This window comes from Nelumbo nucifera, chromosome 5, assembly GCF_055504915.1.
Source record: "Nelumbo nucifera cultivar China Antique chromosome 5, China Antique-T2T, whole genome shotgun sequence".
Taxonomy (NCBI): Eukaryota; Viridiplantae; Streptophyta; class Magnoliopsida; order Proteales; family Nelumbonaceae; genus Nelumbo; species Nelumbo nucifera.
This window is the reverse complement of record NC_142653.1, coordinates 9,291,216-9,319,074: the sequence shown is the minus strand read 5'-3', so window position 1 is coordinate 9,319,074 and position 27,859 is coordinate 9,291,216. Positions and strand designations below refer to the sequence as shown.

At 40.3% G+C, this 27,859-nt stretch overlaps 1 protein-coding gene across 2 annotated transcripts in view; it reads right to left on the bottom strand.

Moving 5' to 3' along the window:
• HMA1 (heavy metal atpase 1) overlaps window positions 1-27,859 on the bottom strand; it is a 99,873-nt gene that overhangs the window by 50,977 nt on the left and 21,037 nt on the right. For both annotated transcript variants that reach the window (XM_010272882.3, XM_010272892.3), the window contains exons 5-7: window positions 21,724-21,919; window positions 15,469-15,581; window positions 3,732-3,973 (exon numbers count right to left, since the gene is read on the bottom strand). In XM_010272882.3, the coding sequence (XP_010271184.2) occupies window positions 3,732-3,973; window positions 15,469-15,581; window positions 21,724-21,919 (551 nt within the window). The remainder of the gene's footprint in view (window positions 1-3,731; window positions 3,974-15,468; window positions 15,582-21,723; window positions 21,920-27,859) is intronic.

Sequence of the window (27,859 nt, the reverse complement as noted above, 5' to 3'; positions counted from 1 at the left end):
CAGTCGCCTCTTCGGCATGGGAAAAGTTCAGGAGTGGACCATGAGTCGCTCCCAAAGCCTAAGGGCCACAATACTGCACAAGAGCCAGCCGCCTTTAGGCATGGACAAAGTCAACAAGAGTGGACTATAAGTCACTCCCAGACCCTAAGGGCTAAAGTACCGAACTGGCAGAGACCTCAGCACCTTACGGGCAACTCGCTTCCAAGCAGCTCCCAGAGCCTAAGAAACTGAATCAACGCTTACGAGCTCGTCGACTTACGAGCCAAAAGGAGAAATCTACTCCCTTCGCCAAATTACTTTCAGCTCGGGAGTGGGGGGGAAATGATGAGGGCGGATTTGGCCCTCCAATGACATTATGACACTTGGCAGCCTCTTGACAACTAGGCAGCTCGTTACAGGCAGCTCGCCACAGGCAGCTCACCCTCATGTAGCCTGGCACCTCAGAACAACTAGGTGACACCCGGACAACAACATGCCTTTGCTAAGTTGATGGTGTCCCACCAGGCGTAGCCTGGCACAGGTGCAACCTGGCCCTGGCCCGAGTTGGCAGCCTGGCCCTGGCGCGACCTGGCCCTGGCACGAGCTGGCAGCCTGACACAAGCACCAACCTAACAACCTCAAGGTAGCTCATCACCAAGCAGCTCATCCAGAAAGCTAAGTAGCCCACCAGATAGCTCACCTCAAGGCAGCCCATCAAGGTAACTCACCTCCAGGCAGCCCACCAGGTAGCTCACCACCAGGCAGCTCATCAAGGTAGCTCACGACCAGGCAGCCCATCAAGGTAGTTCACCACCAGGCAGCTCATCAAGGTAGTTCACCACCAGGCAGTTCGCCACCAGGTAGCTCACCACCAGGCAGTTCGCCACCAAGTAGCTCACCACCAGGCAGCTCGGCATCAGGCAACTCGCCACCAGGTAGCTCGCCACCAGGCAGCTCGCCACTAGGCAGCTCGCCACCAGGGAGCTCCACTTCAGCCTCTGAGTCACCGACCACATGGGAGCAGACGAGATGACGAGGTACTTAGCCAAACAATTGATACGTAGCCAGAAACGGTTACATCACTTTCCACCACATATTTCCTTCCAGACTTTGTGTTATTTTCCTTCCAGCATGTATGCTTTCCTTTTGTTGCTACTTCTTGCAAAAACTCCTTCAGCCATTCAACTATCTCCAAGCCTTCCACCAGAACTTAAACTTTCTTCAGCTCCCTTATCTTCAAGCTATGACACCCTTTGATTCTTATTTCTTCAAACATAAAGTCTTTAGCCTCCCTTTCAGGGCTTTCCTCCACCTTGTTGCCTCCACAAAGCCCTATGAGCTTCCTATTGGCAAAGGAATAGAAGAAAAAACCCTTTCCTCACTCTACAATAGAGATGAAGATGTTGTTTGATTGAATACCTTTTTACCTAGTGGATCCTTGAGTGAGAATAGAACTATGAAATGGCTGGCTAGAACATAGTTACTTGATTTGGTGGTTCATCTAATTCGAACATGGGTTTGCAGTTTGCAAAAACCTAGCCTTCTTTCCTCCCTTGTCTCCCTCAAACCTAGCAGCCTCCTAGTCAAATAAAACCAGCCACCCCACTTGAGACGGATCAGCATGGATCTCAACCACAAAAGAACCGAAAGAAATAAACTTACCTTTTAGCCGATTAAGCTTTGTCTGCTCCCTCTCCGATCTTCAAACACTCTTCTCCCCTAGATTGAACTTAGCTTCACCACACACAAGATGGCAATGCCCCTCATCAACTCGACTGTCCTCATTCTTTAGGCTCACAGTTTTTATTTTAGAACTATCAAATTTAATGACGACCCAAACCCAATCCTCCACCTTGCTAGTTCAAAGCCTATGAAAATCTCTCTTTCTCCTTCTCCTTAACCTTGGCACCTATTTCTCTATGTGCCTTTAATTTGTTGCATTGCGCCTAAGACCATTGCTAACACTCTTAAACCTCAATCTTGGAAAGTGGTTCCTACTTCCAATACTCGAGATCTCATTTGAAATTTCGAACACTATGGCCCTTCAAAAACCTCAATCTAAGAAAGTGGTCCCCACTTCCAGTACCCAAGATTTCATTCAAGCATTGTGACCCTTCAAAAGCCTCACTTAAACTCCCACCCTCTAAGTTGTGCCTTCCTATATACTCCTTACCAACTCCATCCACATGCCTCTCATTTAAAGCCTCGATCCCACCTGAAATTACAACTTTGCCCATTGAGTCCCCCCACCCATCGTCCCCCTCTTCAACAAAGCAACCATCCTGAAACTCCAATCCTATCTCAGTCTTCTCATCCTTCCTTCCTTCTCTCCTATTGGTCCTTGCTCTAAAAACAGTGTTGTCCTCTCCCTCAACAAAAATCCTTAGGTCATATTTCTCAGCTGCAAAAGCCAGACCTAAAGAACTTGTAATGGCAGAGACCTCATCAACCTCCACCAGAATTCTCACGTCAATTTTCTCCCATCTCCTAGTCCTTTCATCAATTTTCAAGAATTTACCACAGGCATCCCCAATCACTCTGAAAGATTAAACACTCCATGCATGCAGGGGGATACCCAGAACTCCAATCCACATCCACCTTCTATTATCTTCTTGTACAAGTCTTACCGCTGGAAACCACCAGCCTAAACATAAATCACAGCCCCTACTCATCTTGCATTCGGACTCCAGAGCCCACTCTGCCTCCTTTCTACCATGAAACATAAACAAAAACAGTCCCCCCGTTCAGCCTTCCGACACCCAAAACTCTTTCCTTACCCCATTCAAATGAGGCCCAGGAAACCACTTCCTTCTCCAAATCCACTCCGACAAACCTTCCAACCAAACTTGCATTTAGAGTTTTCATCCTCTCGTCAAGCCTTCATATTGATTGAAACCAATTTAAATCTCCCTGCAATGAAAACCTGACATGCTCATATTAAAATCTGAATGAACAATCATGGATTGCAAACAGTCATAGTGCTTCTTTGATACAGAATGAACTCGAAGAAGATCTATGTATCCTCTTACACCTTTATTTTGTTACATGCGCACCAGTTGCTTTAAGCATTTGTGTTGGCACATGGTTGGGTGATGACATACTACATAGAAATAAGGAATTAGGTAAAAGAAAATCAGTGGAGTTCTTTTGGGTATTCTTTCAATTTGCAGGTATGGAACTGCCAAAACAAAGGACCACATCAGACAGTCAACATTGCAGTAGTACTTTAAAAAACAAAGATTATCAGATCCCTATCTCTGTCCATCCAGCCATCCTTTTTATGTTGATGCCTAAAGCATATACAAACAATCAAACACATGAATGGACATGTAGCAAATAGTAGAAAACAAGAAATTGATAAAATCATATTTCCTTGTTATACATCGTGACATATCACAAGAATTTGGAATATATCAATTAATGCCTTGTATTATAATGTTGCCAACTCAAAACCAGTTCAAACTCAAATTACCTTCTCACACCAAAATAACTGATTTCTAGGCATACCAATTTACACACCATGAAAATTCACAAACCCTCAAGTTAATGTTGTAAGTAGCAACACAAATGGTCCTAAATAAGAGAAAAATCTGAAAATTATCAGCTTAAATAAATCTAGCCAATAAATTATGCTTCGTGTGTCAGTCAGCAATTCCAAAAAATGAAATTCTGTAAATTTTTACCTAGTACTAGCAACCACTGTACTGAATAAATACATATAAAGTGCTAGGATCCATTTCAACAATAAATACCTCCCAATAGGGTGGGTAGTCCCTTTCTCCATGGCAGCAGCTACAGCAAGAGCTTCTTTTTCACAATTAGGGATACAACAAGAAGCAACTTCTGATTTATCCCTTCCTACTGAATGTCCATGTATTGGCTCAATTGCTTTGCACATAAGCTCCCCAGTTGTCAATGTCCCAGTTTTATCAAATGCAACAGTGTGACAAGATGCCAGAGCATCTAATACTTGCCCACCCTTAAGCAATATTCCCTGCAAAAACAGAAGGCTTTAGTTTGTTAAAGATTGTGAGAGGTCTAACAGACTCAAGGTGAAATCCAATTTAGCTTAAGTTTGGGAAGGTATGAAGTCCAAGAAACTAAGCAAGCCATCATGTCATCCCTCCCATAATTGCATATATTTCTTGCTCAGAATATCTTTATGCTCTAATGAAAAGGATATAACAATCCTTTGGTGGAATACACATAAAATCTACTCATACGGATATAGTACTATATCTTTTGTATATGGGACTACACTTTTTGTGGCATATGTCCTATTATCCTTATCATATATACATAAATAAATATGTATATAGCATAAAGCTATCAGCATACAAAAATAAATTGTGGCCACAGAATTAATGTCCAGACTAAAGCTTTTACATTTTGATCCAAACAGTTTGCTATATGGAGATAAAGCATATTCTCCTTTAAACCAGTGTCGTTGAGAGATTCCTGGAACTGAACTCAAATAAAGAACCCCGCAAAAGAGTACATAGTTCATGGTTTATCCCCTACCATTTATGTGCATCAGCATCCTCTAGGAAACTGATAACACTATGCTACATTTTTTTTTCTGGATAGACAACAGGAATCTAATAAGAAGGAAAAGGAATCTTGAAATTAACTGTAGAATTTGGATGGAACCGAATTCTTTATATCAGCAAAGAAAAAATTATTAATTATATGAAAGTTTAGTACAACATATTGGAAAATTACAACAAACCAAAATACAATAAAGTTCACACCAAAGCCCAAAACAACTGTTGCCTATTAACCCCTTGTTTTGCTAGTGAATCCGCCGATCCATTTACAGTTCTTCTAACCCAATTGTAGGTGGTATTCAACTCCCTTGATAGACATTCTCTATCCCTGAATGTGTACCTGTAGATCCAAGGGACTTCGCAGTTGCATTTTGCCCAAGAGATGATCCATTTTGAGTCCCCCTCTACTTCCAATTAGTGGAATCCAAATTGTTTTGCTAATCATAACCCTTGTAGCAAGGCCACCAATTCATCTTTCAAAGTTTCAATGAGTCTCCCACTCCAATAGATCCCGAGTACATAGCCACCACCCTTCCCAAGGAATCCCTGAACACACCCCCATACCTGCCAGCCCTGGATTGCCCATAGAACTCCCATCAAAGCTCAGCTTTAATTTATTGCTTGTTGGAGACGTGTTCATGGGCCGGGCTCAGGCTTGGCTTTTGCCAAAATTTGAATGGGCCTGGCCCGAAGCCCGAGCCCGACACAGTGTAAGTCAGGTCTGAAGCCCGGCCCGTGAACAGGTCTTCCATTCCACAACCACCCTATCGTTTTCCTTAGAACATTCTGCCACTTCCGTCCCTGTTCTTATTATATCATTCACCAAGAAAGTTCGAAAATTTTCCATTCGTCTTTACCCAATGTGCAATTTTGATCTTTATGATGTCTGTTGACAGATGTTGTTGTACACAGGTTTAGTACCGCAAGGGTACTGTTGTAATTTTCTCCTTCTTTATGTTGTACGACTAGACTAGTATAAATAATAACTTATGCACTCGCCTACAGTGTTCTGTAGGGGCTTTCAGTCCTCTCGACTCTCATCTCCTCTCTCCCTCTCTTCTCTCCTCTCTTCTCTTCTCTTCTCTTCTCTTGCTCTTGCTCAACATGGTATCAGAGCAAGTCGTCCAGGCCTGAAGGGTGGTGTCAAGCAAACCTGTTGTTCAATGTCGAGCAGATAGTCTCTTCATCTCCCAGAGCTGTATCCATCGAACTGCTAATCTATTGTATTCAGTTCGACCCAGAAGTTATAGAGACTTTTCATCTTCCAGCCCAAAAGTTGTATTCATTGTCTGTTCGACTGTAGAGAGGCTATCATCTGAGGTTCGTAGAGGGAGTTCTGGTTTACAGAGAGGCTATCATCTGAAGTTAAAAGAGGTACTGTTTATCTACTGTTCGGCTGCCCTGTTAATTGACTGTTCAGCCGATTGATGGACTGTTGATGGACTGTATTTCTTTAACAAAGCAGCTGTATTCAACTGAATCTTTTTTTGTATTTCTTTACCCCTTTGATGGACTGCTGATGCCCTGAAGCTGATGTTGTATTGATCTCAGTCATTGACTGTTCGGCTACCAGGCCTGCCAATTAGGGGTGTGGTGAACTTCACCCTGTATTTTCCATTCTGTTGGGGGTCATATGAACTCTGTACAATCGTAGGTCATACAAACCTGGTTATGTACTGCAACTGCAGTGTTGTTTTTTGTATTCCTACAAGACCGTAGGTTATTCAGACCTGTTCCAGTACTGCAACAGCAGTGTTCAGTCTTTGCTCCCAGTGAAACCGTAGGTCAGAAGGACCTGTTTCTGTAATAGCCCTGTATGGCAGTACCCCTTTGGTTCCTGTTTTTTCTTAAACCAGAAATCATGAGTAGTGAAGATTCAGCCACATCTGGAGTTTCATCAATGCTGAATGGAATGGGTGGCGGTGACCTATCCTTTCCTATGGCTGTTGTCCCTCTTGATGGTTTAAATTACCTAGAGTGGTCAAGATGGATCAATTTATACATCACTGCAAGGGGGAAGATAGGCTATATTAATGAGAGAATCAAAGAACCACCCTCTAAGAATGCTGAATATGATAGATGGAATAGGGAGAACAATATGGTTATGTCTTGGCTCATGGTTTCCATGCAACCTCAAATAAGGAAGAATTTCATGTGGGCTGAAACTGCAAATGAAATCTGGGAACAAGCAAAATCTACATATTCAGAATTGCGACACTATGCCAAGATTTATCAACTGCATGCAGCATCATCTACTTGTAGACAGGGGGAGAGATGTTTATCAGTATATTACTCTGACTTGACCTTTGTCTGGAAGGAGTTGGACCATTACCAGAGTGTGGATTGGAAGTGTGATGAGGATGCCAAAATGTACAAGAAACTTGTCTCCCAGCAAAGGGTGTTTGCCTTCTTACATGGTCTGAATCCTATGTATGAATCTATCAGAGTACAGGTTTTCAGCTCTAAGGATCTCCCATCAGTTCAGGAAGTCTATGCTCTTGTACAATCTGAAGAGAGCAGAAGAAATCTGATGAACAGCCCTGGTGGGGATGCAGTTGTGTTGGCAGCAAAAGGGGGTGTCTCTACTAGTGTGGGATCTTCTTCTAGGAAAGGAGATCTCCAAACAGAAGATAAGGACAAATTGTGGTGCACTCATTGCTAGAAACCCCGACACACCAAAGATACTTGTTGGGATCTTCATGGGAAACCAAAATGGGCCCAAGATCTGACTAAAAAGCAAGGTTCAGACGTGAATAAGAGGTCCGGACAGCAAGGTACGAAGAAACACCACATGGCCAACATGGTTACTCGAGAGAATCAGCCCCCCATTTCTACTATGACTCAGACACATCTCACTGGATCTGACCCGAGGGAGGATATTATGAATTCCTTCCGTGACCATTTAGAGCTCTATGGTAGAGCAATTCGTCAGATGGATGCTTCTCCCTCAACCTCATTTGCATCTACGTCAGGTAACCCTATCATAGCTTTCCATGTTGCTTCTCACACCCCTGACTCTCCATGGATCATTGATTCTGGAGCGTCAAAACACATGACTGGTACGTCCTCTTACTTTCAAACCTATCACCTTCTTTCTGGAAGAGACAAGGTGAGACTAGCTGATGGATCATACACTTCCATAGCTGATCAAGGAACCCTCTCTCTTCCTCTTGGTCTTACCCTTTCTGACGTCCTTCATGTTCCAAAATTTCCCATTAATTTGTTCTCTGTTAGTAGTGTTACTAATTCCTTGAATTGCTCAGTGACTTTTTTTCCCTTCTCATTGTGTGATTCAGGACTGGCCTCGGAGAGGACGATTGGCAAGGGACGTATGGTTGATGGACTTTACATGCTAGAGAATAAGGCCGGTCTTCATGTTACAGAGTCTATGAGTCAGTCCTGTAAGAGTAAAGTCTATTTATGGCATTGTCGTCTTGGTCATTTGTCTTTTGAGTCTTTGAAAGTTATATTCCCATATCTGTTTAAGTCAATGTTTGTTTCTGATTTTTCTTGTCAATTAAGTAAACATTGTAGAACTCATTTTCTTTAGAAAAATAGTAAATCTGAATCTCCTTTTCACATTATTCATTCTGATGTATGGGGCCCTGTTACTTTACCATCTGAGAGTGGCTACAAGTATTTCATTACCCTCATTGATGATTATTCTAGATATACTTGGGTATATCCGATGCGAACCAGGGAAGAAGTACCAAAAATCATTCAAGATTTCCAGCGGATGGTCTTCACTCAATTTCAGACTGAAATTCAAATTTTTCAGTCAGACAATGCAAAAGAATTTTTTCATAGTGACCTCACGGAGTTCTTTGCTTCGCGTGGTTCACTTCACCGGAGCTCTTGTGCCCGCACACCACAACAAAATGGTGTGGCCGAACGAAAGAACCGACATCTCCTTGAAGTGGCTCGAGGTTTACTACTTCATATGAATGTCCCCAAACGTTTTTGGCTTGAAGCTATTCTTTGTTCTACTTACCTTATAAACCGTATGCCCTCTCGTTGGTTAGAGTACAAAGCCCCATGTCAGCTTCTCTTTCCTAAGGCTCCCCTTCTTTCTATTCCTCCTCGTGTATTTGGTTGTCGGTGTTTTGTTCAAAATCTGTCTCCCACCCGTGGGAAATTGGATTCTCGTGCTACCCCTTGCATATTTCTTGGTTACTCCTTCACTCAAAAGGGGTACCGTTGTTTTGATCCTATTTCTCGGAAATTCTATGTCTCCATGGATGTTTCTTTCTTTGAAGACGAGCCTTTTTTTCCTGTTTCTCCTCAGGGGGAGTGTAGGCATGAGGAGAAACTGGTTCAGCTCCCTTCTCTTCCTGATCCTCCACCTTTTCGTGTTTTTTCTCATCGTCGCAAAGGCCAACCAAATTCAAGAGCTGTGGAGAATCCGGAAGTTGTACCTCTAGTACCACCAGAATCCTCGGGGGAGAATCATACTCACTCAGGTAACTTGGCTCCTAATGATGTTCCTGATTCTATTGAAAATGATTCCTCTGCTGCTAATGACCTTGACCGTCCTATTGCTCATAGGAAAGGTGTTAGATTGTGCACCACTAAACATCCCATTTCCAACTTTGTTTCCTATGAGAACATTTCACCCTCATTCCGTGCTTTCCTTACCTCTATTGACAATGTCTCTATCCCCAAGAATGTGGCAGAAGCTCTTTTAGTTCCAGAATGAACAAATGCCATGGAGGAAGAAATTAATGCCCTTCATAAAAATGGCACATGGGAACTTGTTAATCTTCCTAAGGGAAAGGTTTCAGTTGGATGTAAATGGGTGTTCATTGTCAAGCATAGGACTGATAGAACAGTGGAGAGGTATAAAGCTCGCTTAGTGGCAAAGGGGTTTACTCAAGTGTATGGAGTTGATTATGCAGAAATTTTTGCCCCTGTTGCCAAGATGAACTCCATTAGAGTTCTTTTCTCTCTTGCCGTTAATCTGGATTGGGATCTACACCAGCTTGACATCAAGAATGCATTCTTGAATGGTGACCTTGAAGAGGAAGTTTACATGATTCAACCCCCTGGTTTTCTAGATCAAGGCAATGAACAGAAAGTGTGCAAGTTGAAGAAGCCCTTATACGGGCTGAAACAATCACCAAGAGCTTGGTTCAGCAGATTCCATGTTGCAGTTCAGCAGAAAGGATACAAGCAATGTCAATCAAATCACACACTGTTTGTGAAAAGAAGAGAAGGTAAAATTGCTGCCCTAATTGTATATGTGGATGACATAATTGTTACTGGTGACTGGGAGGATGAAATTCAGAGGTTGAAGGTTTTTCTTACCACTCAGTTTGAAGTGAAGGATCTAGGACCTGACAGATACTTCCTTGGAATTGAAGTTGCTCGATCAAAGAGAGGTATCTTCATTTCTCAAAGGAAATATGTCATAGATTTACTTCAGGACACTAGGAAGATGGGGGTGAAGCCAGTTGACTCTCCCATTGACCCCAACCATAAATTAGGTGACAGCCAAGGTGAACCTCTCAAAGATGTGAAACAGTTTCAGAGGCTTGTAGGGAGATTGTTATACCTTTCTATGACTCGCCCAGACATTGCATATGTTGTTGGTGTCCTCAGTCAGTTCATGCATGCTCCTAGGTCCTCTCATCTTGACGCAGCAGAGAGAATCCTCCGATATCTAAAGAAGTTTCCTGGTGTTGGCCTGTTATTTCAAAAGCACGGGCATTTAAAAGTTGAAGTTTATACAGATGCAGATTGGGTTGTATCCCAAAGTGACAGAAAGTCTACTAGTGGCTACTGCACCTTTATAGGAGGGAACCTTGTTACATGAAGGAGTAAAAAGCAAAATGTGGTGGCTAGATCCAGTGCTGAAGCTGAATATCGTGCTATGGCCCATGGGGTAGCTGAAGGCATGTGGATAAAGAATTTGTTGAGTGAGTTAGGTTTCCCAGTGGACAAACCTATGACTCTATTCTGTGATAACAAAGAAGCTATAAGCATTGTTGTCAATCCAGAGCTACATGATAGAACAAAACACATCGAAGTTGACAAGCATTTTATCAGAGAGAAAGTCATCATAGGCGAAGTGTGTACTCTCTATGTCAACTCTGAGAACCAACTTGCAGACATCTTTACAAAGGGTCTAAATCATTCCAGACATCATGATCTCTGTGACAAGTTGGGCATGATTGATATCTATGCTCCGACTTGAGGGGGAGTGTTGACAGATGTTGTTGTACACAGGTTTAGTACCGCAAGGTACTTTTGTAATTTTCTCCTTCTTTATGTTGTACAACTAGACTAGTATAAATAATAACTTATGCACTCGCCTATAGTGTTCTGTAGGGGCTTTCAGTCCTCTCGACTCTCCTCTCCTCTCTCCCTCTCTTCTCTCCTCTCTTCTCTTCTCTTGCCCTTGCTCAACAATGTCTATTAAAAGATCTATGGAGGTTGTTAATTGAATATATTCTTTTGAGGGTAGTAAATTGGGTCAAGACTTAAAATTTAAGCATCTTTGACCATTTCTCTAATGATGACATTTTAAGGGGTTGGGAATACATGTGGTGGACTCATCAACCACAAGGTCAAGCCTAATAAGTGAATGGTTTCTACCACCCATGAACCTTGTCAAACTTAATTTTGGTGGTTGTAGTTTGGTAATCCAGGGACCCCCTAGTACTGGTGGAGTTAGAGACAACTTAGGCTCAGTGATTTAAAAGGCGTGCCTAGGCGCACAGGCGAGGCACATTTTGGGGTATGTGACTCGCCTAGGTCCTAAGCGCACGCCTGGTGCGCCTAGACGTGCACCTGATGCGCCTTGCACCTCAGCCCAAGCGTGCGCCTTTTTAAAATTTTGCGCTTTTTGCTTTTTTTTAGTCTAACAGCTGGGCCTGGGGCTCCGCCCCCGAACCCCCGACCACGCCCCTCGAGGCAAGCCTGAACAAATATATGTTAGGGTCTAAATTCTCATTTCTCACAAAAAATAATGATTTTATAACTTTCATTGCCTTTTAAGAAGATATTTTATTGCAATGAATGAATGAACAACATTAGCAAATAGGGGGTTCTCGGAGCCTTCCTCCAAAAGTTCTCAGTTTCCCATTTCCACAGCACCAAGAACTCCCAGTTTTGAGTGCTTGGATGTCCACTTGATTCAATACCTTAAATTTATTCCCTCCAGCTTATGAAAACTCCCTTTGTCCTGTTCTCCCTTGAACATAGCATTCCCCAGAATTCGATTATACCCAGGTCCCCCCCCCTTCAATCTTTGGAAGATGTATGCTCATCACATCCCCACAACACCCACCAAAATGAATTAGCTTCTTCCTGACATTGCCATATGGACTGATATTCTAAAAATCATAATCAGACTGCAAATTCTAAAGAAAGGTTGATTGAGATCAAATCACAAATAGTGAGATTTATTTATGTTTTTATAAATTTATCATTTTTTATGAGTGACTTGTTTTATTATTAAAACAAAGACCAACCTTACACTATCGCACACCCCTTGGAGGTAGCTAGCCTTGGATAACCACCTCTAAAGTACAATTTTTTATAAGTGAAATTTTATTAAAAAGAAATAAAAATAGGCAGTATAAGCAACCTCGTGGAGAGGCACGACTCGCACGAGGTGCTACCTCTCACAAATTAAAATATGAATATAATTGCTAATTACAACTGAGTCCAATACAAGTGATCTCTGTTTACCCCTTGCTTAGCTAGAGCATCCACCATCATATTAGCTTATCTCCTAACCCAAAGTATCCTCAAATTCATGTTTCTAGTAAGCCATTTGAATTTCATCTCATACCAAAAGCACCAAAATATAGAGTCCAATCCCTTCAACCATCCTACAACCAAATTTGAATGTACACAGAAATTACAACTCATAGGTCATAGTTGTCAAGGCGCCTAGGCGATGGAATTTGAAAGTATAAAATAAATATCTCTACCCCTCTGAAGCTACTTTATTGGTTTTTTATACTAACCAACATACATGTATGCTAGCTATTAGCAATAAAATCATTTGAATAAAACATAAAATGCCATAGCTAGCATCCAGGCCAACAAAAATGGGGGAGTGCAGCTAAGAAAAGAGAGAAAAATAAGGGGGCAAAGCCCCTGTTTCGTTCCCAAAATAAGTTGTCCAAGAGGATGACGTAGACTATGTTTAAGGGGGTGGAGACCCTGTTTCAGGCTTAAAAAATGGAGGATTGTTTAAAGTAAGAAAAGAGTACCAGTGTGATTTTAGGAAGAAGAAGAAGAAGAAGAAGAAGACGAAGAGAAACATTACCTGGAGGTCTTGGATGACTTGGACTGAACAATGGAAACTTCTCAGTCCTCGCTTTCTCTTCTCAGCTCTCAGTTCAAAACTCAAAGTCTCAAACCCAAAGAAACTTTCGTAGTTTTAATGTAAAAGATAATTACTTTAATAAAAAATGGTAACATACAACAGGGTGTATTCTAATAAAATAAAACAAACCAATAAAATGATATAATACATATGCACATTCAAAAAATAATATAATATATATGGGTGAATGCCTAATACAAAAACACCTTGGCGGTGGATGAGGCGGACCACTAAAAATCGCCTAGTCACCTTGACAACTATGTCATAGGTTAAGTAGGAAGAAGGCTATTTTTATCTTGTCCTTTTGTTACTCATATCTGGGAATGCTTTTCTTTCCTCTTTGGTTGCAGGTGGACTCCCCCCTCAAGAGTGGCGGAACTTTTTGACTCTAGTTTTTTCCGACAACCAAAGAAGAAGGGAAGGGTGATGTGGAAAACAACGAGAGCAGCAATTTGTCAGCAGTTTGGGAAGAGAGAAATAACAGGATTTTCCAATGGCAAGAAAAAACATTGCTTCAAGTTATAGAAGGTATCACCATCAAGGCGATACATTGGCTGAAAACTATGGATCTCTTCAAGGATTTTTCTGTAGATGACTAGCTTAGAGGCTGGAATGTAGTAGCAGGCTCCTCCATCCCTCCTACTATTGTTAATGACGAGTCGACCCCACCCATGCAGTTTTCTGTGAAACTGAACTTTGATGGCAGCTCCATGGGAAACCCTTTCCTTCTGGAATCGGGGGTGTGTTTAGAGATAAGGAAGGAAGAGTTTTGGCCCTATTTTCTGACCCTTTAGGGGTGGGTGACTCACTAAGAGCAGAAATAATGGTCCTTCAGGGGCTCAGATTGGCTGAACAGCTGGGCTTCCAACAGTTAGAAGTGGAGGGGGATTCAAGATTGGTCATAGGCTGGATGCAAACAAGGAACTTGGGTACTTGGCCCCTTAGATAGCATATAAGGGAAATAATGAATTTGACACAGGAGTTAGGAGCACAATTTAACTGGGTTAGGAGAACAGCAAATGGGTTGGCTGATGTTTTAGCAAAGCAAGGGGTTAATAGGGAGACTTTATTTTGGGCATGCTTATAATTTGATTATGTTATGAGGGGTCACCTTTTAGGAAGGTGGCAATTGTAATTTTATAATGTTAAACTTAATGAAAGTTACCATTTCCTATCAAAAACAAGTAGGAAGAAAGCTATTGCTATATATCCACATTTGTCATACTCAACTCACTTGCAATATGTACCTCAAAAAGTACAATTACACCTCCCCCCCCCCTGGAGTATTTGACCCTAGTACATATGATTTCTCAATGCCCCTTGCTTTTCCAAGCCATGAACTAATCCATTAGCAAAATGAGGTACCCACTTACATTTTTCCTAAACTTATGCATAAGTTCTTTGATCTCTCTGAGAAAAGGTCTATATTTCCAAGAACTCTCCTGATTCCTTGTTAGCCACCCTGCTACAACACATGAATCACCTTCAATAACAAGAGTCCTATAGTTTAAGGATTTTGCCCTTCGAAGTACTGTGCATAATTCTGCCTTAGTTTTGTCATCACTCTTGAAGGACCATAATAAATAGCTATTAGCTAATATATTTCCTTCCCGGTTTTTAAAGACTCCCACAACTCGAAAAGGGCCTAGTTTTCCTAGATTGCATCCATCAAAATTCATCTTTATGAGGCCTAGGGAGGGAGAAGTCCATCGATCTGAAGGAGCCAATCTAACAAGGAATCAGCCACCTGTTTTCAATTTCTAATGATGTCCAATGTAAAAGCTGAGAACAGGTCCATAGTCTTCACCCAATGAATGGCCTTGATATATACATTACAGGAGTTTAGCAAGTGGAAAGTATTTTCACCATTTAGCATGCACAGACTATAGGTTTAAGTGATAGAACCATGACACAAGGAAAATTGAATCTCAATTCAAAACCACATAACCCATCAGAGAACACACAGGCTAGAAGAGCTAGGGGCAAACCAGAAAGGACATGGACTAGAGTCTAGAAGAGCTAGGGGTAGGCCAAAAAGGACATAGGTCGAAGTGGTAAGAAATGTTTTAAGCGCCCATAATTTAACAATGAATATGGCATTAAACAGAATAGAATGGCGATATAGCTGGGATAAAGCTCGGATGATGACGATGATGATGATAGAACTAAAGGCTACAGGTTTAAGTGAATGACAAAAGGAAAATTGAACCTCATTTCAAAACCATGTAACTCATCAGAGAACATATGTTCTCTTGAGTCTACTGCACCTTGGCAGGTATCATCTGACATCTGTATTATACATACCAACAGACACCACCTCAGCTATTGTTCCAATCACATAATAAAGACCTCATAGGAGGAACAAACTACGGAAAATATCATTTCACAAATTGCACAAGGTTAGATGGAATACTAGAAATATAAACTTTCAGATCAAGTCTCAATAAATTGGAAGTGTACCTATAAAAGAAAATTTATTTACATGAAACCTGAGCTATTATACCCTTTTTCTTCATTTTCTGCAGATAAACGCCCTGAAGAGTTGAGGAAACAAAAGAAGTATTCCAGAGCAAAACAAAAGACTAATATCCAAAACAACCATACCTTACTTGCACAGGCACTTATTGCAGTAGCATATGCCAAAGGAGCTACAGCCAGTGCACATGGTGATGCTGCCACCATAAGCCCTAATGCCCGGTAAACCGATCCTCGGCAAACTACAAAATTAAATCATCATTAAAGAAAGAAGGGTCCTCCAAATGGATGTAACAAGTACAGGTCTTTTGAGTTAAAATAGTACAGAAATCAAGTAAACCAGAACAATTACATAATAATTAAGACACTAAGGCAAAGCTAGGCAACACAGAAAGCATCTTATTGCCTAGGCAACCAGACACTTTCTTAGGCTTTCCAAGTCTGAACTCTGAAGTTGCAACTAACAAACAATAAAAGTGATTTAACATGAAATAGTCAAACACCAGAAGTAGAATGAAGGCAACATTACATAATATATGGAGAAAAGGAACTAGAGAGAGGAGCCCTATTCTGTTAACCCAAAAAGGAGATACAGAGATAATGTACTTGTGTGTGACAAATAAAAAATGGGGATAAAAAAAGAAAGAAAGGGATGATGTCAGGAAACCCTGTTAAATGCACATAAATATAGAAGAAAGATAATGCAAAAACATGGTTTTGAAGGCTCTTAGGTTGGATGGAAAGAGAAGGAGTGTGCCCCAAGGAAAGGCAAGGTCAAACCATCTTGTCCTAATAGCCCCTTGAACTTCACAGAACCCTTATGCTCCAAATTTCACTAGGTGTATGCCTTTATCCATTAACCTTGAGGTGTAAGAGGCATAACCTCCATCACTGGTCTTGTAAATGATTAGGACTCTTAGAATGTGGGATTTTTAAGGGCAAAACTGTATTAACAACCATGAGAAAATAGGAATGTGGAGAAGAAAGCTTCAATGAAAATAGGAGAAGATTGAAAGCTTTAGGGAGAAAATCAAGTTTGAAACTTTCAGGTACTTACTCTGTGTAAAACCTTTTCATCTTGTTATTTATCCACACTGGAACAAAAATATCATGTTATTTTTTTCTCACAAAAACAGAGTCTTTCCATGACATGCTTCCATTCCTATGGGTTGACACAAAATATTACTGGAATATATCTAGACATACTCCCTAGTTTATCAAAATCCTTTATACTGCCTTCAGCAAGTTTTACTTTGTTAATAATGATTAAAAAATACTTTGTCTATTATATCAATTATAGATTTTTTTTATTTACGTGTACATAGCATAGTTTTCAAGGCGCCAAGAGGCAAGGCTAGGCGATAGGGGGGCACCTTCTCACCTAGTCGCCTAGGCAATGGATTTTTTTAAGTAAAAACATATATCCTAGGGTAGTTCCATAGGTTCCATAACCATATTTCCTCAATAATTATCCATAATTTTCATAAGAAAAATATAAACTTCATGTTGAAGTCTAGAAAATCAACATATTCATGAGAAGAAAAAGAAGAAAGAAAAGAACATTTAAAAAATATAGGGGGTGAACCCCTATTTTTGTTATAGAAAAAGAAGAAAAGAAAAGGTGGAAGAAGAAGAAAAAGATGTGTTGATTAGACAAAATTTTAAGTTCTTCCTTATTGGTTCAGGTTTTGAAGTCTTTGAGGGTTCAATACAGTAGTTAGCAATGTCTATGTTGATTAAACCCTAACAAAAGAAAATAATAAAAAAGAAATTAGTATATAAACACACAAAATGATTATTTTAGTTTAATAATGTCTATTTTAATAATTATAATCTCAAAAAATTAAGAATATAATAGTATTTTATAACAGAGTATACAAAACTGCTTGGCGATTAGGCAAGGCGAGCCTCCAAGGGCTCCTTGTCGCCTAAGCGACACCTAGGTGGACAACTATGGTACATAGATGAATCTTTCCTTATTATTCTGTGTAAAACCAAATCACCCAATGATTGCATGCCTGGGTGATTTGATTTTGATGAATTCACATGGTGACAACACTTTAAGTAGCCTAACATGTGGAATGATGAGTTCACATAATCATAACACCTTGTGGCCTCTAAAAAAACCCAGACATGCTATAAGTCAAAGGATAAACCAAATTACCCAGTGAGTAGGGCTGTAAACGGATCGTATTCGGATCGGATCCAGCTGCATCTGCATCTGCATCCAATCATGAAACCTCTAGATCTGCATCTGCATCCAATTAGCATGTTGGATTTCAGATTGGATTCGGATTTAATCCACAACCATCTTATATTGTGTATAAAACGTTCAAAAATTTAAGAAGATTTAAAAAATTAATTTATATTTTTTTTGGAAAAGGTAATGTAATTTTTTTATTCAGCACAGAGAAACAAAAACAAACTGCAATTCAGATCCAAGAAGGCAGTATGAATTGCAGCCGGAATTACAACCTCCACCAGGAGCAAGACTGAAACAAAACGGGCAAGCTAAGATCTCTGAACTCCCCAGAAATGGAAATCCAAGAAATCAGCTTACCCACAGCTCTCTGAATTACATCATCAAGACCCTTAGCCCTATTACAGAAGACTCTACTATTCCTTTCAGCCCAAATGGACCACAGAACAGCAGCTGGGATTGTCTTCCACATAAGCTTCCCTCTCTTACTTAGCCCCTTCAACTTCCAGCTACAAAGGTGTTCCTTAACTGATCTTGGCATTACCCACTTAACACCCAAAGCTATAAGAAAATGCATCCAAATCTGAGAGGAGAACGGACAATGAAGACATAAATGCTCTGTAGTTTCTGCAGCAGTCCCACAAAGAACACAATTAGAATCCATAATTGGGATGCCTCTCCTCAACAGGTTAGACCTGGAAAGGCATTTGTCAAGGACCATCGTCCAAACCAAGAAATTAGATTTTGAGGGGCTCATAGGATTCCAAATCTGAGTAGCTGGGAAATCAGAATGCCCCACACTACATAATTTAGCAGCCATGGACTTCACAGAAAAAACACCATCCGGCTTCCATTTCCAGCACCACATATCATCCCCAAGCACATCAATCTTTTGATTATGAAGAAGAGTCATCAGTTCCAAAAATTCATCCAGCTCCCAATCAAACAAATTCCTCCTTAAGAGAGGGGACCAAGACACTGAATTCTCAAGCAAAGAGAAGCAATCAGCCACAGTAGCCTCTTGGTTGATAGCACATCTAAAAAGATAAGGGAAGGAGCCAGCAAGGGGGCCTTCCAAACACCATTTATCCTTCCAGAATTTTGTTCCATCACCTTTACCCACATTCACAGAAATCCCTTCCCAGAAAATAGGAAAGTTTCTCATAATTCCTTTCCACAGAGAATTACCCCAATTTGGAGGGGGATCTCTAGTTCTCCAGTTTCCCCAATCAACCCCATATTTTTCAGCAATAAGAAATCTCCACCAAGCATTCCTCTCAGCCGAAAATCTCCAAATCCACTTGCAGAAGTATTGAAATTCTTCAATTTCCTTATTCCTAGACCACCCTCAGCTTTAGGGAGACAAACTTGGTCCCAATTAACTAAATGAACCCTGTTAAATGTATATAAATATAAAATATTAAATTTATTAAGTATAAACTTTATATAATTATACACAATATATATACATAACCATACTACATATATACACAAAATAATAATCTTTATCAAACTTGGTTTTAATCGGATCAAATGAGGCTAAATCCACATCTGATCCAATTATTAATTGGACAAGTTCTAACATCCAAATCCGACATAATCAGATTCGGACTCAAATCAAGTATCGAACTTTTGGAGTCCATTGATAACCCTACCGATGAGTGCATGCCTAGGTGATTTGATTTTCATGAGTTCACATAGTCACAACAATTTCTTGTGACCATCCAATAAAAACACAAACATGCTACTATCAATCAAATGAAAAACCAAATACCTGCAAAAGTCATGTCTGCAATTGCTACACCAAATGATACCAAAACAACCTACTATCATATAAAATAGAGACTACCTCTAGGATATTGACAGGTTACTACCTATCTCAGGGTCCTTTCGAGGAGAACCACCTCTAGAGAAGAGAGGCCAAAAATGATAAAGTTTCGATATCTCATCATTATTACAGGGACATATTTATATGTATCCTATCCTGACTGTTACAAGGGATCTGCTAATTTGCGCCTAGGATCAGGTCCCCTCCATAACTAACTGGTTTACGTGGCCTCCTACTGTAGACTTGCTTGTTTGTGGGCAGATCGCAGGTGAGAGGTTGATGGGCCAAGCCCCTTGTCAAGGGCATGTTGCTTGTCTTAACAATTCCTGCTCCCTTAGGATGGACCTTGTCCTCGAGGTCCAAGTGAGGTAATTCCTCTTGTAGCTTAAGGTAAGGCTCCCAAGTGGCATCTTCAACTGGAAAATTCTTCCAAATCACTAAAGCTTCTGGGATGGCATACCCCGTGTTGAACCCAACGGAAGTCTACAATCCGTAGGGGGTTCAGTTCCGAGCTTTCCCCTTGTCAGTTAAATGAGGAAGAGTGGGGCTCGTAATGGCTCCTGACTTCAAACAACATTGCTGCAAGGATATGTGAAAGACTGGGTGCAGCTTTGATGAGTGATGAAGGTCCAATTTGTAAGCAACCTGTCCAATCCTCTCTAGTATTTTGAAGGGCCCAAAGAACTAAGGAGCAACTTATTCCAACTCCTTCTAGCTACTGATACTTGCCTGTAAGGGTGGAGCTTAAGAAAGACTATATCACTTACAAATCCAAGGGCCTATGTTTGGCATCATAGTTTCTCTTCATGAGTTGCTGGGCTCAAGCTAGATTGGATTTGAGCTCCTATAAAGTAGAGTCTTGCTGCAACATATGCTCCTCAAGGGTGGCAACCTTAGTGGGCCCCTTCTCGAAAAGCAACACTGGGGGACGGTCTTGGCCATATAGGGTTTTTAAGGGACGCATACCTATGGCAGAGTAGAAGGTGGTGTTGTACCACTATTCAGCCCATGGCAACCATTTCACCCACTATTTGGGATAGCTTCCTGTAAAGCAGCGGAGGTAGGTCTCCAAGCAACAATTTACAACCTTTGTTTGTATATCAGAGTGTGGATGGTAACAGGTAGGCTTCTGTAAGGATACCCCTTGCAACCTGAAACATTCTTCCCAGAATCAGCTCATAAATAGTGGGTCTCAAATCTCAATCAATCACTATACTTCGGTGAGTGCCATGGAGTCAAGATATCTCCTTCATGAAGAATTCAACAACCATGGGGGCATTGTATGGGTGGGGTAGACCTACAAAGTGGTTGTACTTGGTGAACCGATCCACCACAACCATAACTTAGTGTTTTAAAAGCGCAAGGCGCAGGGGTCAATTGGCGCCCAAGGTGCAAGGCGAGGTGTGTGCCTTTTTGAAGCAAGGCGCAAAAATTAAAAAAATGCTAAAAATCAAAAAATGTCAGAAAATTTAAAAAAAAAATGCCAAAATTTTCAAAAAAAAATTAAACATAACATTAATAAAAATATATAAACTTAAATTTTAAAATAAATGTTTTAAAAAAGTAAAATACCTATTATCTAAAATTAAAATACATAAACATAACATGTAAAGCATATTCAAATGAGAATTTAAAAATAAAATCAAACATATAAAACATTTTCAAGCATGTAAAACCCACAATCTCTTTTTTCCTCAATTGCATTACTTGAAGTAGCTAATGTGATGTAAAACATATTACATTCCTGATTCCACGAGCCACCTTTGTGCCATGCCCCTCGAGGCAAGCCCAAACAAGTCCATGTTAGGGTCATAAATTCTTCGCTCTCACACAAAAAATAATGATTTTAAAATTTTAATTGCTTTTTAAGAAGATATTTTATTAGGATGAATGAATGAACAACATTACCATAAAGCCCTTGTTTTCACGTGTGACTTTGTCACATGTGTTCGCTATATTAAAAAGACATAGCGAGAATTGCATTACCTGAGAATTGACAATTCTCAGAAGTGAATTTTTTTCACTTTGCAGAATTGTGCTTCAGGAGAGAATTTTTCATCCCGTTTCGAATGAGAATCAATCATCTTCTTGAACCAAACATAATTCTCATCCAAAGAATCAAAAGAATCGATAGAATCGCTTCTGGGGAGTGATGCCAAACAGGGCCTTAATGGTTGAAAATATAGGTACCATACCATTGCTCATCAGCAGTAATATGTAATGATTATTATGCATAGAAGCATGAATGTACTCTTTTAGGCTAATAAGTTGGACAAAAAAAGCTAACAAAAACTCTGACATAAGGCATTAATTGGTTTAAGCTTTTGTATAAAACAAGTGAACTTCCATAATGTACCTGATGTGCCAATAAAGGGCCACTTGAAAAGAAATGGCCCAACAAGAGCAACTGCAAGAGATAGAGCCACAACAACCTTGCTGTAGCGCTCACCAAATTCATCCAGCCACCTTTGTAACTTTGGTTTATTTAGTTGTGCTTCTTCTGTGAGTTGCACAATTCTGCTCAATGTTGATTCCTTCCATCTTTTAGTTGCCTGAACCAAAAATTAAACCATTAACTCAGAAAGGGAAAAAGAAAGCATGTGCAACTAAAAACTTACATTTTTATTTTAATCAATAACAGAAACTTCCACTCAAAATTAAATCAGTAACACAGAAAGAGAGGAAGAAAACATGTGTAGCTAAAAATATCACATGTTTATCACGTTATCCTAGGATCATCATCAGTGCCTTTTCCTACAAACTCAGGTAATCAACATGGATAATGTTCCTGCTTTCCACTCTACCAAAGGTCCCAATCATTTTTAACTTTTGCAACAAGCTTGTACTATGTTTAGGTAGGGAGTAAAATGCTCACAGTTTTCAAAGAATTCATCAACCAGTCAACTCTAATACTAAGAATTGTGAATAAACCCTAGTTGTTTCTAGGTTAAAGTAGAGAAGAAGAAAGAAAAGAGAAAGAAGAAGGAGAGGAGAAGAGAAGAGTGTTCGGCCAGACTAGAAGAGAGGATGTTCAAAAGTCACTCTCCTAGCCGACCCACTTGACTTTTATTCATAAAACTTAAGTTACAAGAAAGACAATTTTGTCCCTCATAGAAGATGGGACACATAACTTAAACTCAGATACAATAGACATTTCACTTTCAATAAGATACACCAGAATGACCAAAATACCCCTGACCGAGCATTCTAACAAGAATGATATTCGGGAAAAGTGTCTTTGACCAGTAGCCACTTTAAACAGCCCCTTCACTGTTTCTTAGCTTGACCATTGGTGTAAAACTATACCTAAAAAACCTGATTCTTGAACCCCTAATGCAGATGTAGTTGGTGAACAAGCTAGTGGTGCTGGAGTCGGTTGTGATGAGTGTTTTTTTTTAATCAGTAATCAAAGGAATTTCATTTCATTATAAGGAAGAAAAATAGTACAGATTAAAATGAAATAGACACATGAGAAGCAAGGCTTTTCAAAATTTACAAGGTTATCCCAAATCTGCCCAGAATAGTTGATCCCTATGTACCCCTTGTTTTCCCAAAGTATCAGCCATCCCATTTGCTGTTCTCTTGACCCATTTGAAGCTTGCCTTGAGATCCCTTGCTAAGCTCTTTATTTCTCTAATTAGATGTCTGAACTTACACACCTGGATTGTTGTCATCCATCCAGGAAATTACTAATTTTGAGTCACCTTCTATTTCCAAATTCTTAAACCCTCATTGTTTTGCTAGTTTCAGGCCTTGAAGTAATGCTGTTATCTCTGCTCTTGCCAAGTCCCCTACCTCGTTGTTTTGCTAGTTTCAGGCCTTGAAGTAATGCTGTTATTTCTGCTCTTGCCGAGTCCCCTACTCCTATCGGTCCTGAAAATGGTGTTACCATTTTCCCTGCATCATCCCTGAACACTCCTATTCCTGACAGCCCAGGATTTCCTAAAGAGCTTCCATCAAAGTTTAGCTTTAGTCTGTTAGGCTGAGGAGGCTTACTGTCCAAGACTACTTTGTCTTTCACAGCTGCTGAATTTGCAACTTCATACCAGGCTCTAATAACATCATCTACTGCCACCGAATTGAATGCTTCCAAAGTTTTTACCCAGTTTGCTGTTTTGATCTTTATGCTTTCAATAATGTCCTCCATGATCCTTGCCTTTTCTTTGAACAGTCTTTTATTTCTTTCCTCCCATAGTGTCCAAATTGTTGCTGCTCTTGCTGTCTTCATAGCAATCTTCCTCTTTTTTTTTTCTTGCCTGAAAAGAAATTGGGTTAAACAGAGTTGTAAAGTCCTGTGGAGGATCCTCCCACCTGCAGCCAAATAGTGAAGAGATGCACGACCAAACACAATTTGCAAAAGAGGAGAGTAGTAAGTGGGGAGTTATTTCACCATTTTCCTTACATAACATGCACATATGAGGGGATAGACATTTGTTTGGCCTTCTTCTCTGGAGCAGATCATAGGTATTTATCTTTCCCAGGAAAACTTCCCAACAGAAGGCTTGGACTTTGGGGGGAATAGGCTTGTTCCATATTTCTTTCACAGGAAAAGAACCTCCCCTCCGTGATTCTAAGGAAACTAGAGTGTCAAAGAAAGAAGCACAAGAGAAAGATCCAAAAAGGGAAGGTGTCCAGACTTTGTTGTCTTCCACCCTTATATCCAGGAAGGCTGACCCTAAAATATGTAACAAGTTTATCACAATATCACACTCTCTGTCCCTTAAACCTCTTCTAAAACCAAAATCACAGTTTAGCCCTGAAGAAGAGAGACTCCAAACAAGCAATGGGTTTTTTTAAGATTAGAAAGTGCAAAGAGCAAAGGATATTGAGATTTTAAGGGAGTACCCCCGCCCAAACATCCTCCCATAAAAGGACTTTATTACCATTTCCTACATCAAATTTTGAAGTTCAGAAAGTAGGAAGCACCTCATTTATGGCTTTCCAAGGGGAAGAAGCTGATGCAAGAGGCAAGATTAGGGAGGGCAGGTTCTTTTTGAAGGCAAGGAGCACTTTGGATCTATCTATGGCTTGATCTTATGACAACCTAGCCTTCACATAGCTCAATTACATCATGATAACCATATCATTTTATTCTATACTCTATAGTAACACGTCAACATCATAACTAAGCAGAAGTATACAATAAAATTATTTGGCCCTTGTCTCCTTGAGGAATTCAAAGCTAGGAGGTTCATCATGAACCATCCACCATCAAGTCCAGTGGTTTTTTCATTAACTTGACCATTAGAGGATTGCAGGAAGTCCTTGTTCCATAATAAAGGCACTATATTGCAGCATTTGTATCCTCCTACTCAACTAACCATGAAACTTAATTTAGACGGGCACTCCCTTGGGAAACCAAGACCATTGAGGCACTGGAGGAATATATATATATATATATATATATATCAAAAGGGGGGACATTATCATGATGTCCTCAAGACCAATTAAGCATGGCAACTACTCATTAAGTCCATCATTTCATCACAGCCTTCAACTTTTATTCTCATTGGGCCATGAAAAAGTGGAAACCTAGGGAGATTCACCAGTGGTTCTCAGATGAATGTTTAGCAGTTCCATTGATCCATGGCCCATGTGCACTCACACCTTGAACACCAATGTGAATAGTTTGTTCGACTAGATACCAAAGTCAGCTAACTCATTAACAGATAGTTTGGTCAGGAGTGTGGTTGGGACATCAAAATTGTCTTGGAACACTTCTCTCCAAGCTAATGGCTTTGTATTTCTTGCCATTTTATTATCAGTAACAGAAACAATTTTATTAATTAAAATTCATGGAGATTTACAAGGATATGCAGTGCATAGAATCATTTAGAGATAAAACCTCTTATCTCTATCCCATTCCCGAATAATTACAATTATGCCCAAAACATTCGTTCTCTCCCTACCCCTTGTTTTGCTAGATAATCAGCAAACTTTTGGTTGCTCTTTGAACCCATTGTAGTCTCACTTACATTCCTCTAGTTAACCATTTCAACTTTTTTAATTTCATTATTGTAAGCCCATAAAGCATCATCCTTACTCTGAATCCACCCTATTACTAGCTTTGAATGTCCTCCAATTACTATCATATTAATGTTCATCTTCTTTGCTCTTTGTAGACCCTCCATTACTGCCAAGATTTCTGCTCTTTGTCTATATTGTCTTTTGGCATTGTTGTTCATTAGGTGTTGGGTTCTTTTCTTTTGTCCTACTCATGGTGGTTTTCTCCTTTTTTTCTCTTTTTCCCAAGGCTTTGGGAGCTCTGTCCCCCTTATAGGGACCTTATGACAATTTACTGTGATAACAGAGATTACGATTGCTTGGTTTTCAAGTGTTTTCTTGTTATTTCTTTAATGAACATTCTGCTAGTATGCTTGATAAGATTGTTTAATTCTTAAGTAAATCACCTTTTGTTTTTGGTAGAGAGCTGTTAGTTTGCAAGGTAGCTGCCCACAATTGGACATGTTGAAGATTAATTAGTTTTATGATTTTTTCTGAGTAGATGTTTTATGTTAGTTGTTAGATAGGAGGTGGGGACCATAGTAGTTATGTGAGTCCAAATTTTGTTATGTTTTTTGAGTGTTATATATGCTGTTTTATGTTTTGCCGCCCTTAGGGGGCGGCCAAATTATTGCTCTCTTTTCTTTTCAACTTCTCTTCTTCTCTTCTTCACCTTCTATCCTCCTCTCTTCAAGAAACTACTTTATTTCATATTTTTTCATTCAGCAGATTCCTACTTGGTATCAGAGCATCGGCTAGGGTTTCTTGAAGCATTCTCATGCAGCCCTAGACCAGCCGACTACATGAAGTAGTAAAGGGTGATCGATCTGTTATAGATTGCCCAGTTCTTGGAGTTTTTGGTGGGATCTAGACATCAGGAAGGTGATCTACTATTCGGCATCAAAATCAGGAAGAACTGGAGTACATGGAAGAGTCCCAGAAAAGTTGGACTCTTTGTTTTTTATCTGATCTTGGGCACCCAGGTATTGTTAGTTTTCTTTTGATTTTATGAAGAGGGCGGTTTGGTTTCTGAAATTTTCTAGGCCTCCCAGAGTGATCGATTCACTTTTCTCTGTTGGGAGGTGTGGGGAGGAGAGAGATTTCCCTCTAGCTAGGGTTTTCTTCTTCCGGAAGGGTTGGTTTCTGTGTGTGTGGTATTAAATTATTTTTTGAAGGTCTCCAATCTATTTTTTCTTACGGTTGAACTGTTTGAAGTAAAATGGAGAGTTGGAATATCGAGATGAAATCTACCGGTACTGTGGGACTAGGTGTTGGAGGTAGTAGTGATATTTTTGGGTCTGGGATCATTATTACAGTAAAACTTGATGGTACAAATTATTTGGAGTGGGCACAATCAGCTAAGATGGCTATTGGTTCCCGTGGAAAATTAGGGTATCTCACTAGGGAGGAGAAGAAACCTGATACAGACTCTTCCCGATGGGTGCAAGAGAATTACATGGTAATGTCCTGGCTGTGTAATTCTATGTTACCTCATATTGCAAAAAATTTCCCATGGGCTAATACTGCTAAGGATATTTGGGATGGAGTGACTGAAACCTACTCTCATAAGCAAAATGAAGCCAAAGCCTATCAGTTAAGAAATCAGGTGATAAGTATGAAACAGGAAGAAAAACCTCTTGTTGTGTATTTCTCCGTGCTGAAAACCCTATGGCAGGAAATAGATCACTTAGAAACTGTGGTATGGGAAAGTGTAAATGATGCAGCAACTTATCACAAACTGGTAGAGAGGAATAGGGTTTTTGAGTTCTTGGCAGGGCTGAACCCTGAATTTGACATTGCTAGGCAGCATATTCTTTCTAGGGAGGGTGTGACACTCTCTCAGGCCTATGCTTTTGTCTCTGGAGAGGAGAGTAGGAGGAATGTAATGCTGAGACAGCCTGGGATTGACCAGTCGGCTATGGTTGGTACAACAAAACCTAAGCCGAATGGAGACAGGGGGAGTAGTGAGACTGGAAGGGAAGATAAGGACTTGGTGTGTGATTGTTGATAAAGGCCTAAGCATACCAGGGACACTTGTTGGAAGTTTCATCCAAATCTTATGCCTGCTCGGATAAGAAACAAGAAGGGAAATGCAAATGTAGCCACTACAGGAGACTCTTCAGTCCCTCTCTCCCAAACTGATTGGGAATCCATTGCAGTAGCAGCAGAAAACAGAATTAGAGAGGTTTGGACAGCTTATGAGTAAGAAAGATTCACCCAGCTCTAGCCTTCTAGATGGACAGCAGAATGCAGGAGCCAACTACACCACTTCCTTTGCACATACAGGTAGTTCATATGCAACTGCAAATCTTGCATCCACTTCAGGTAAGGAGGGACCTCCCTGGATTATAGACTCAGGAGCATCTGAGCATATGACTAATGCCCCTACCATTTTCAGTTCCTATCAGTTGTACTCTGGTAGAGACATAGTCTATACAGCAGATGGTTCACATATGCCCATTGCTGGGAAGGGGAAAGTTAGAGTGACC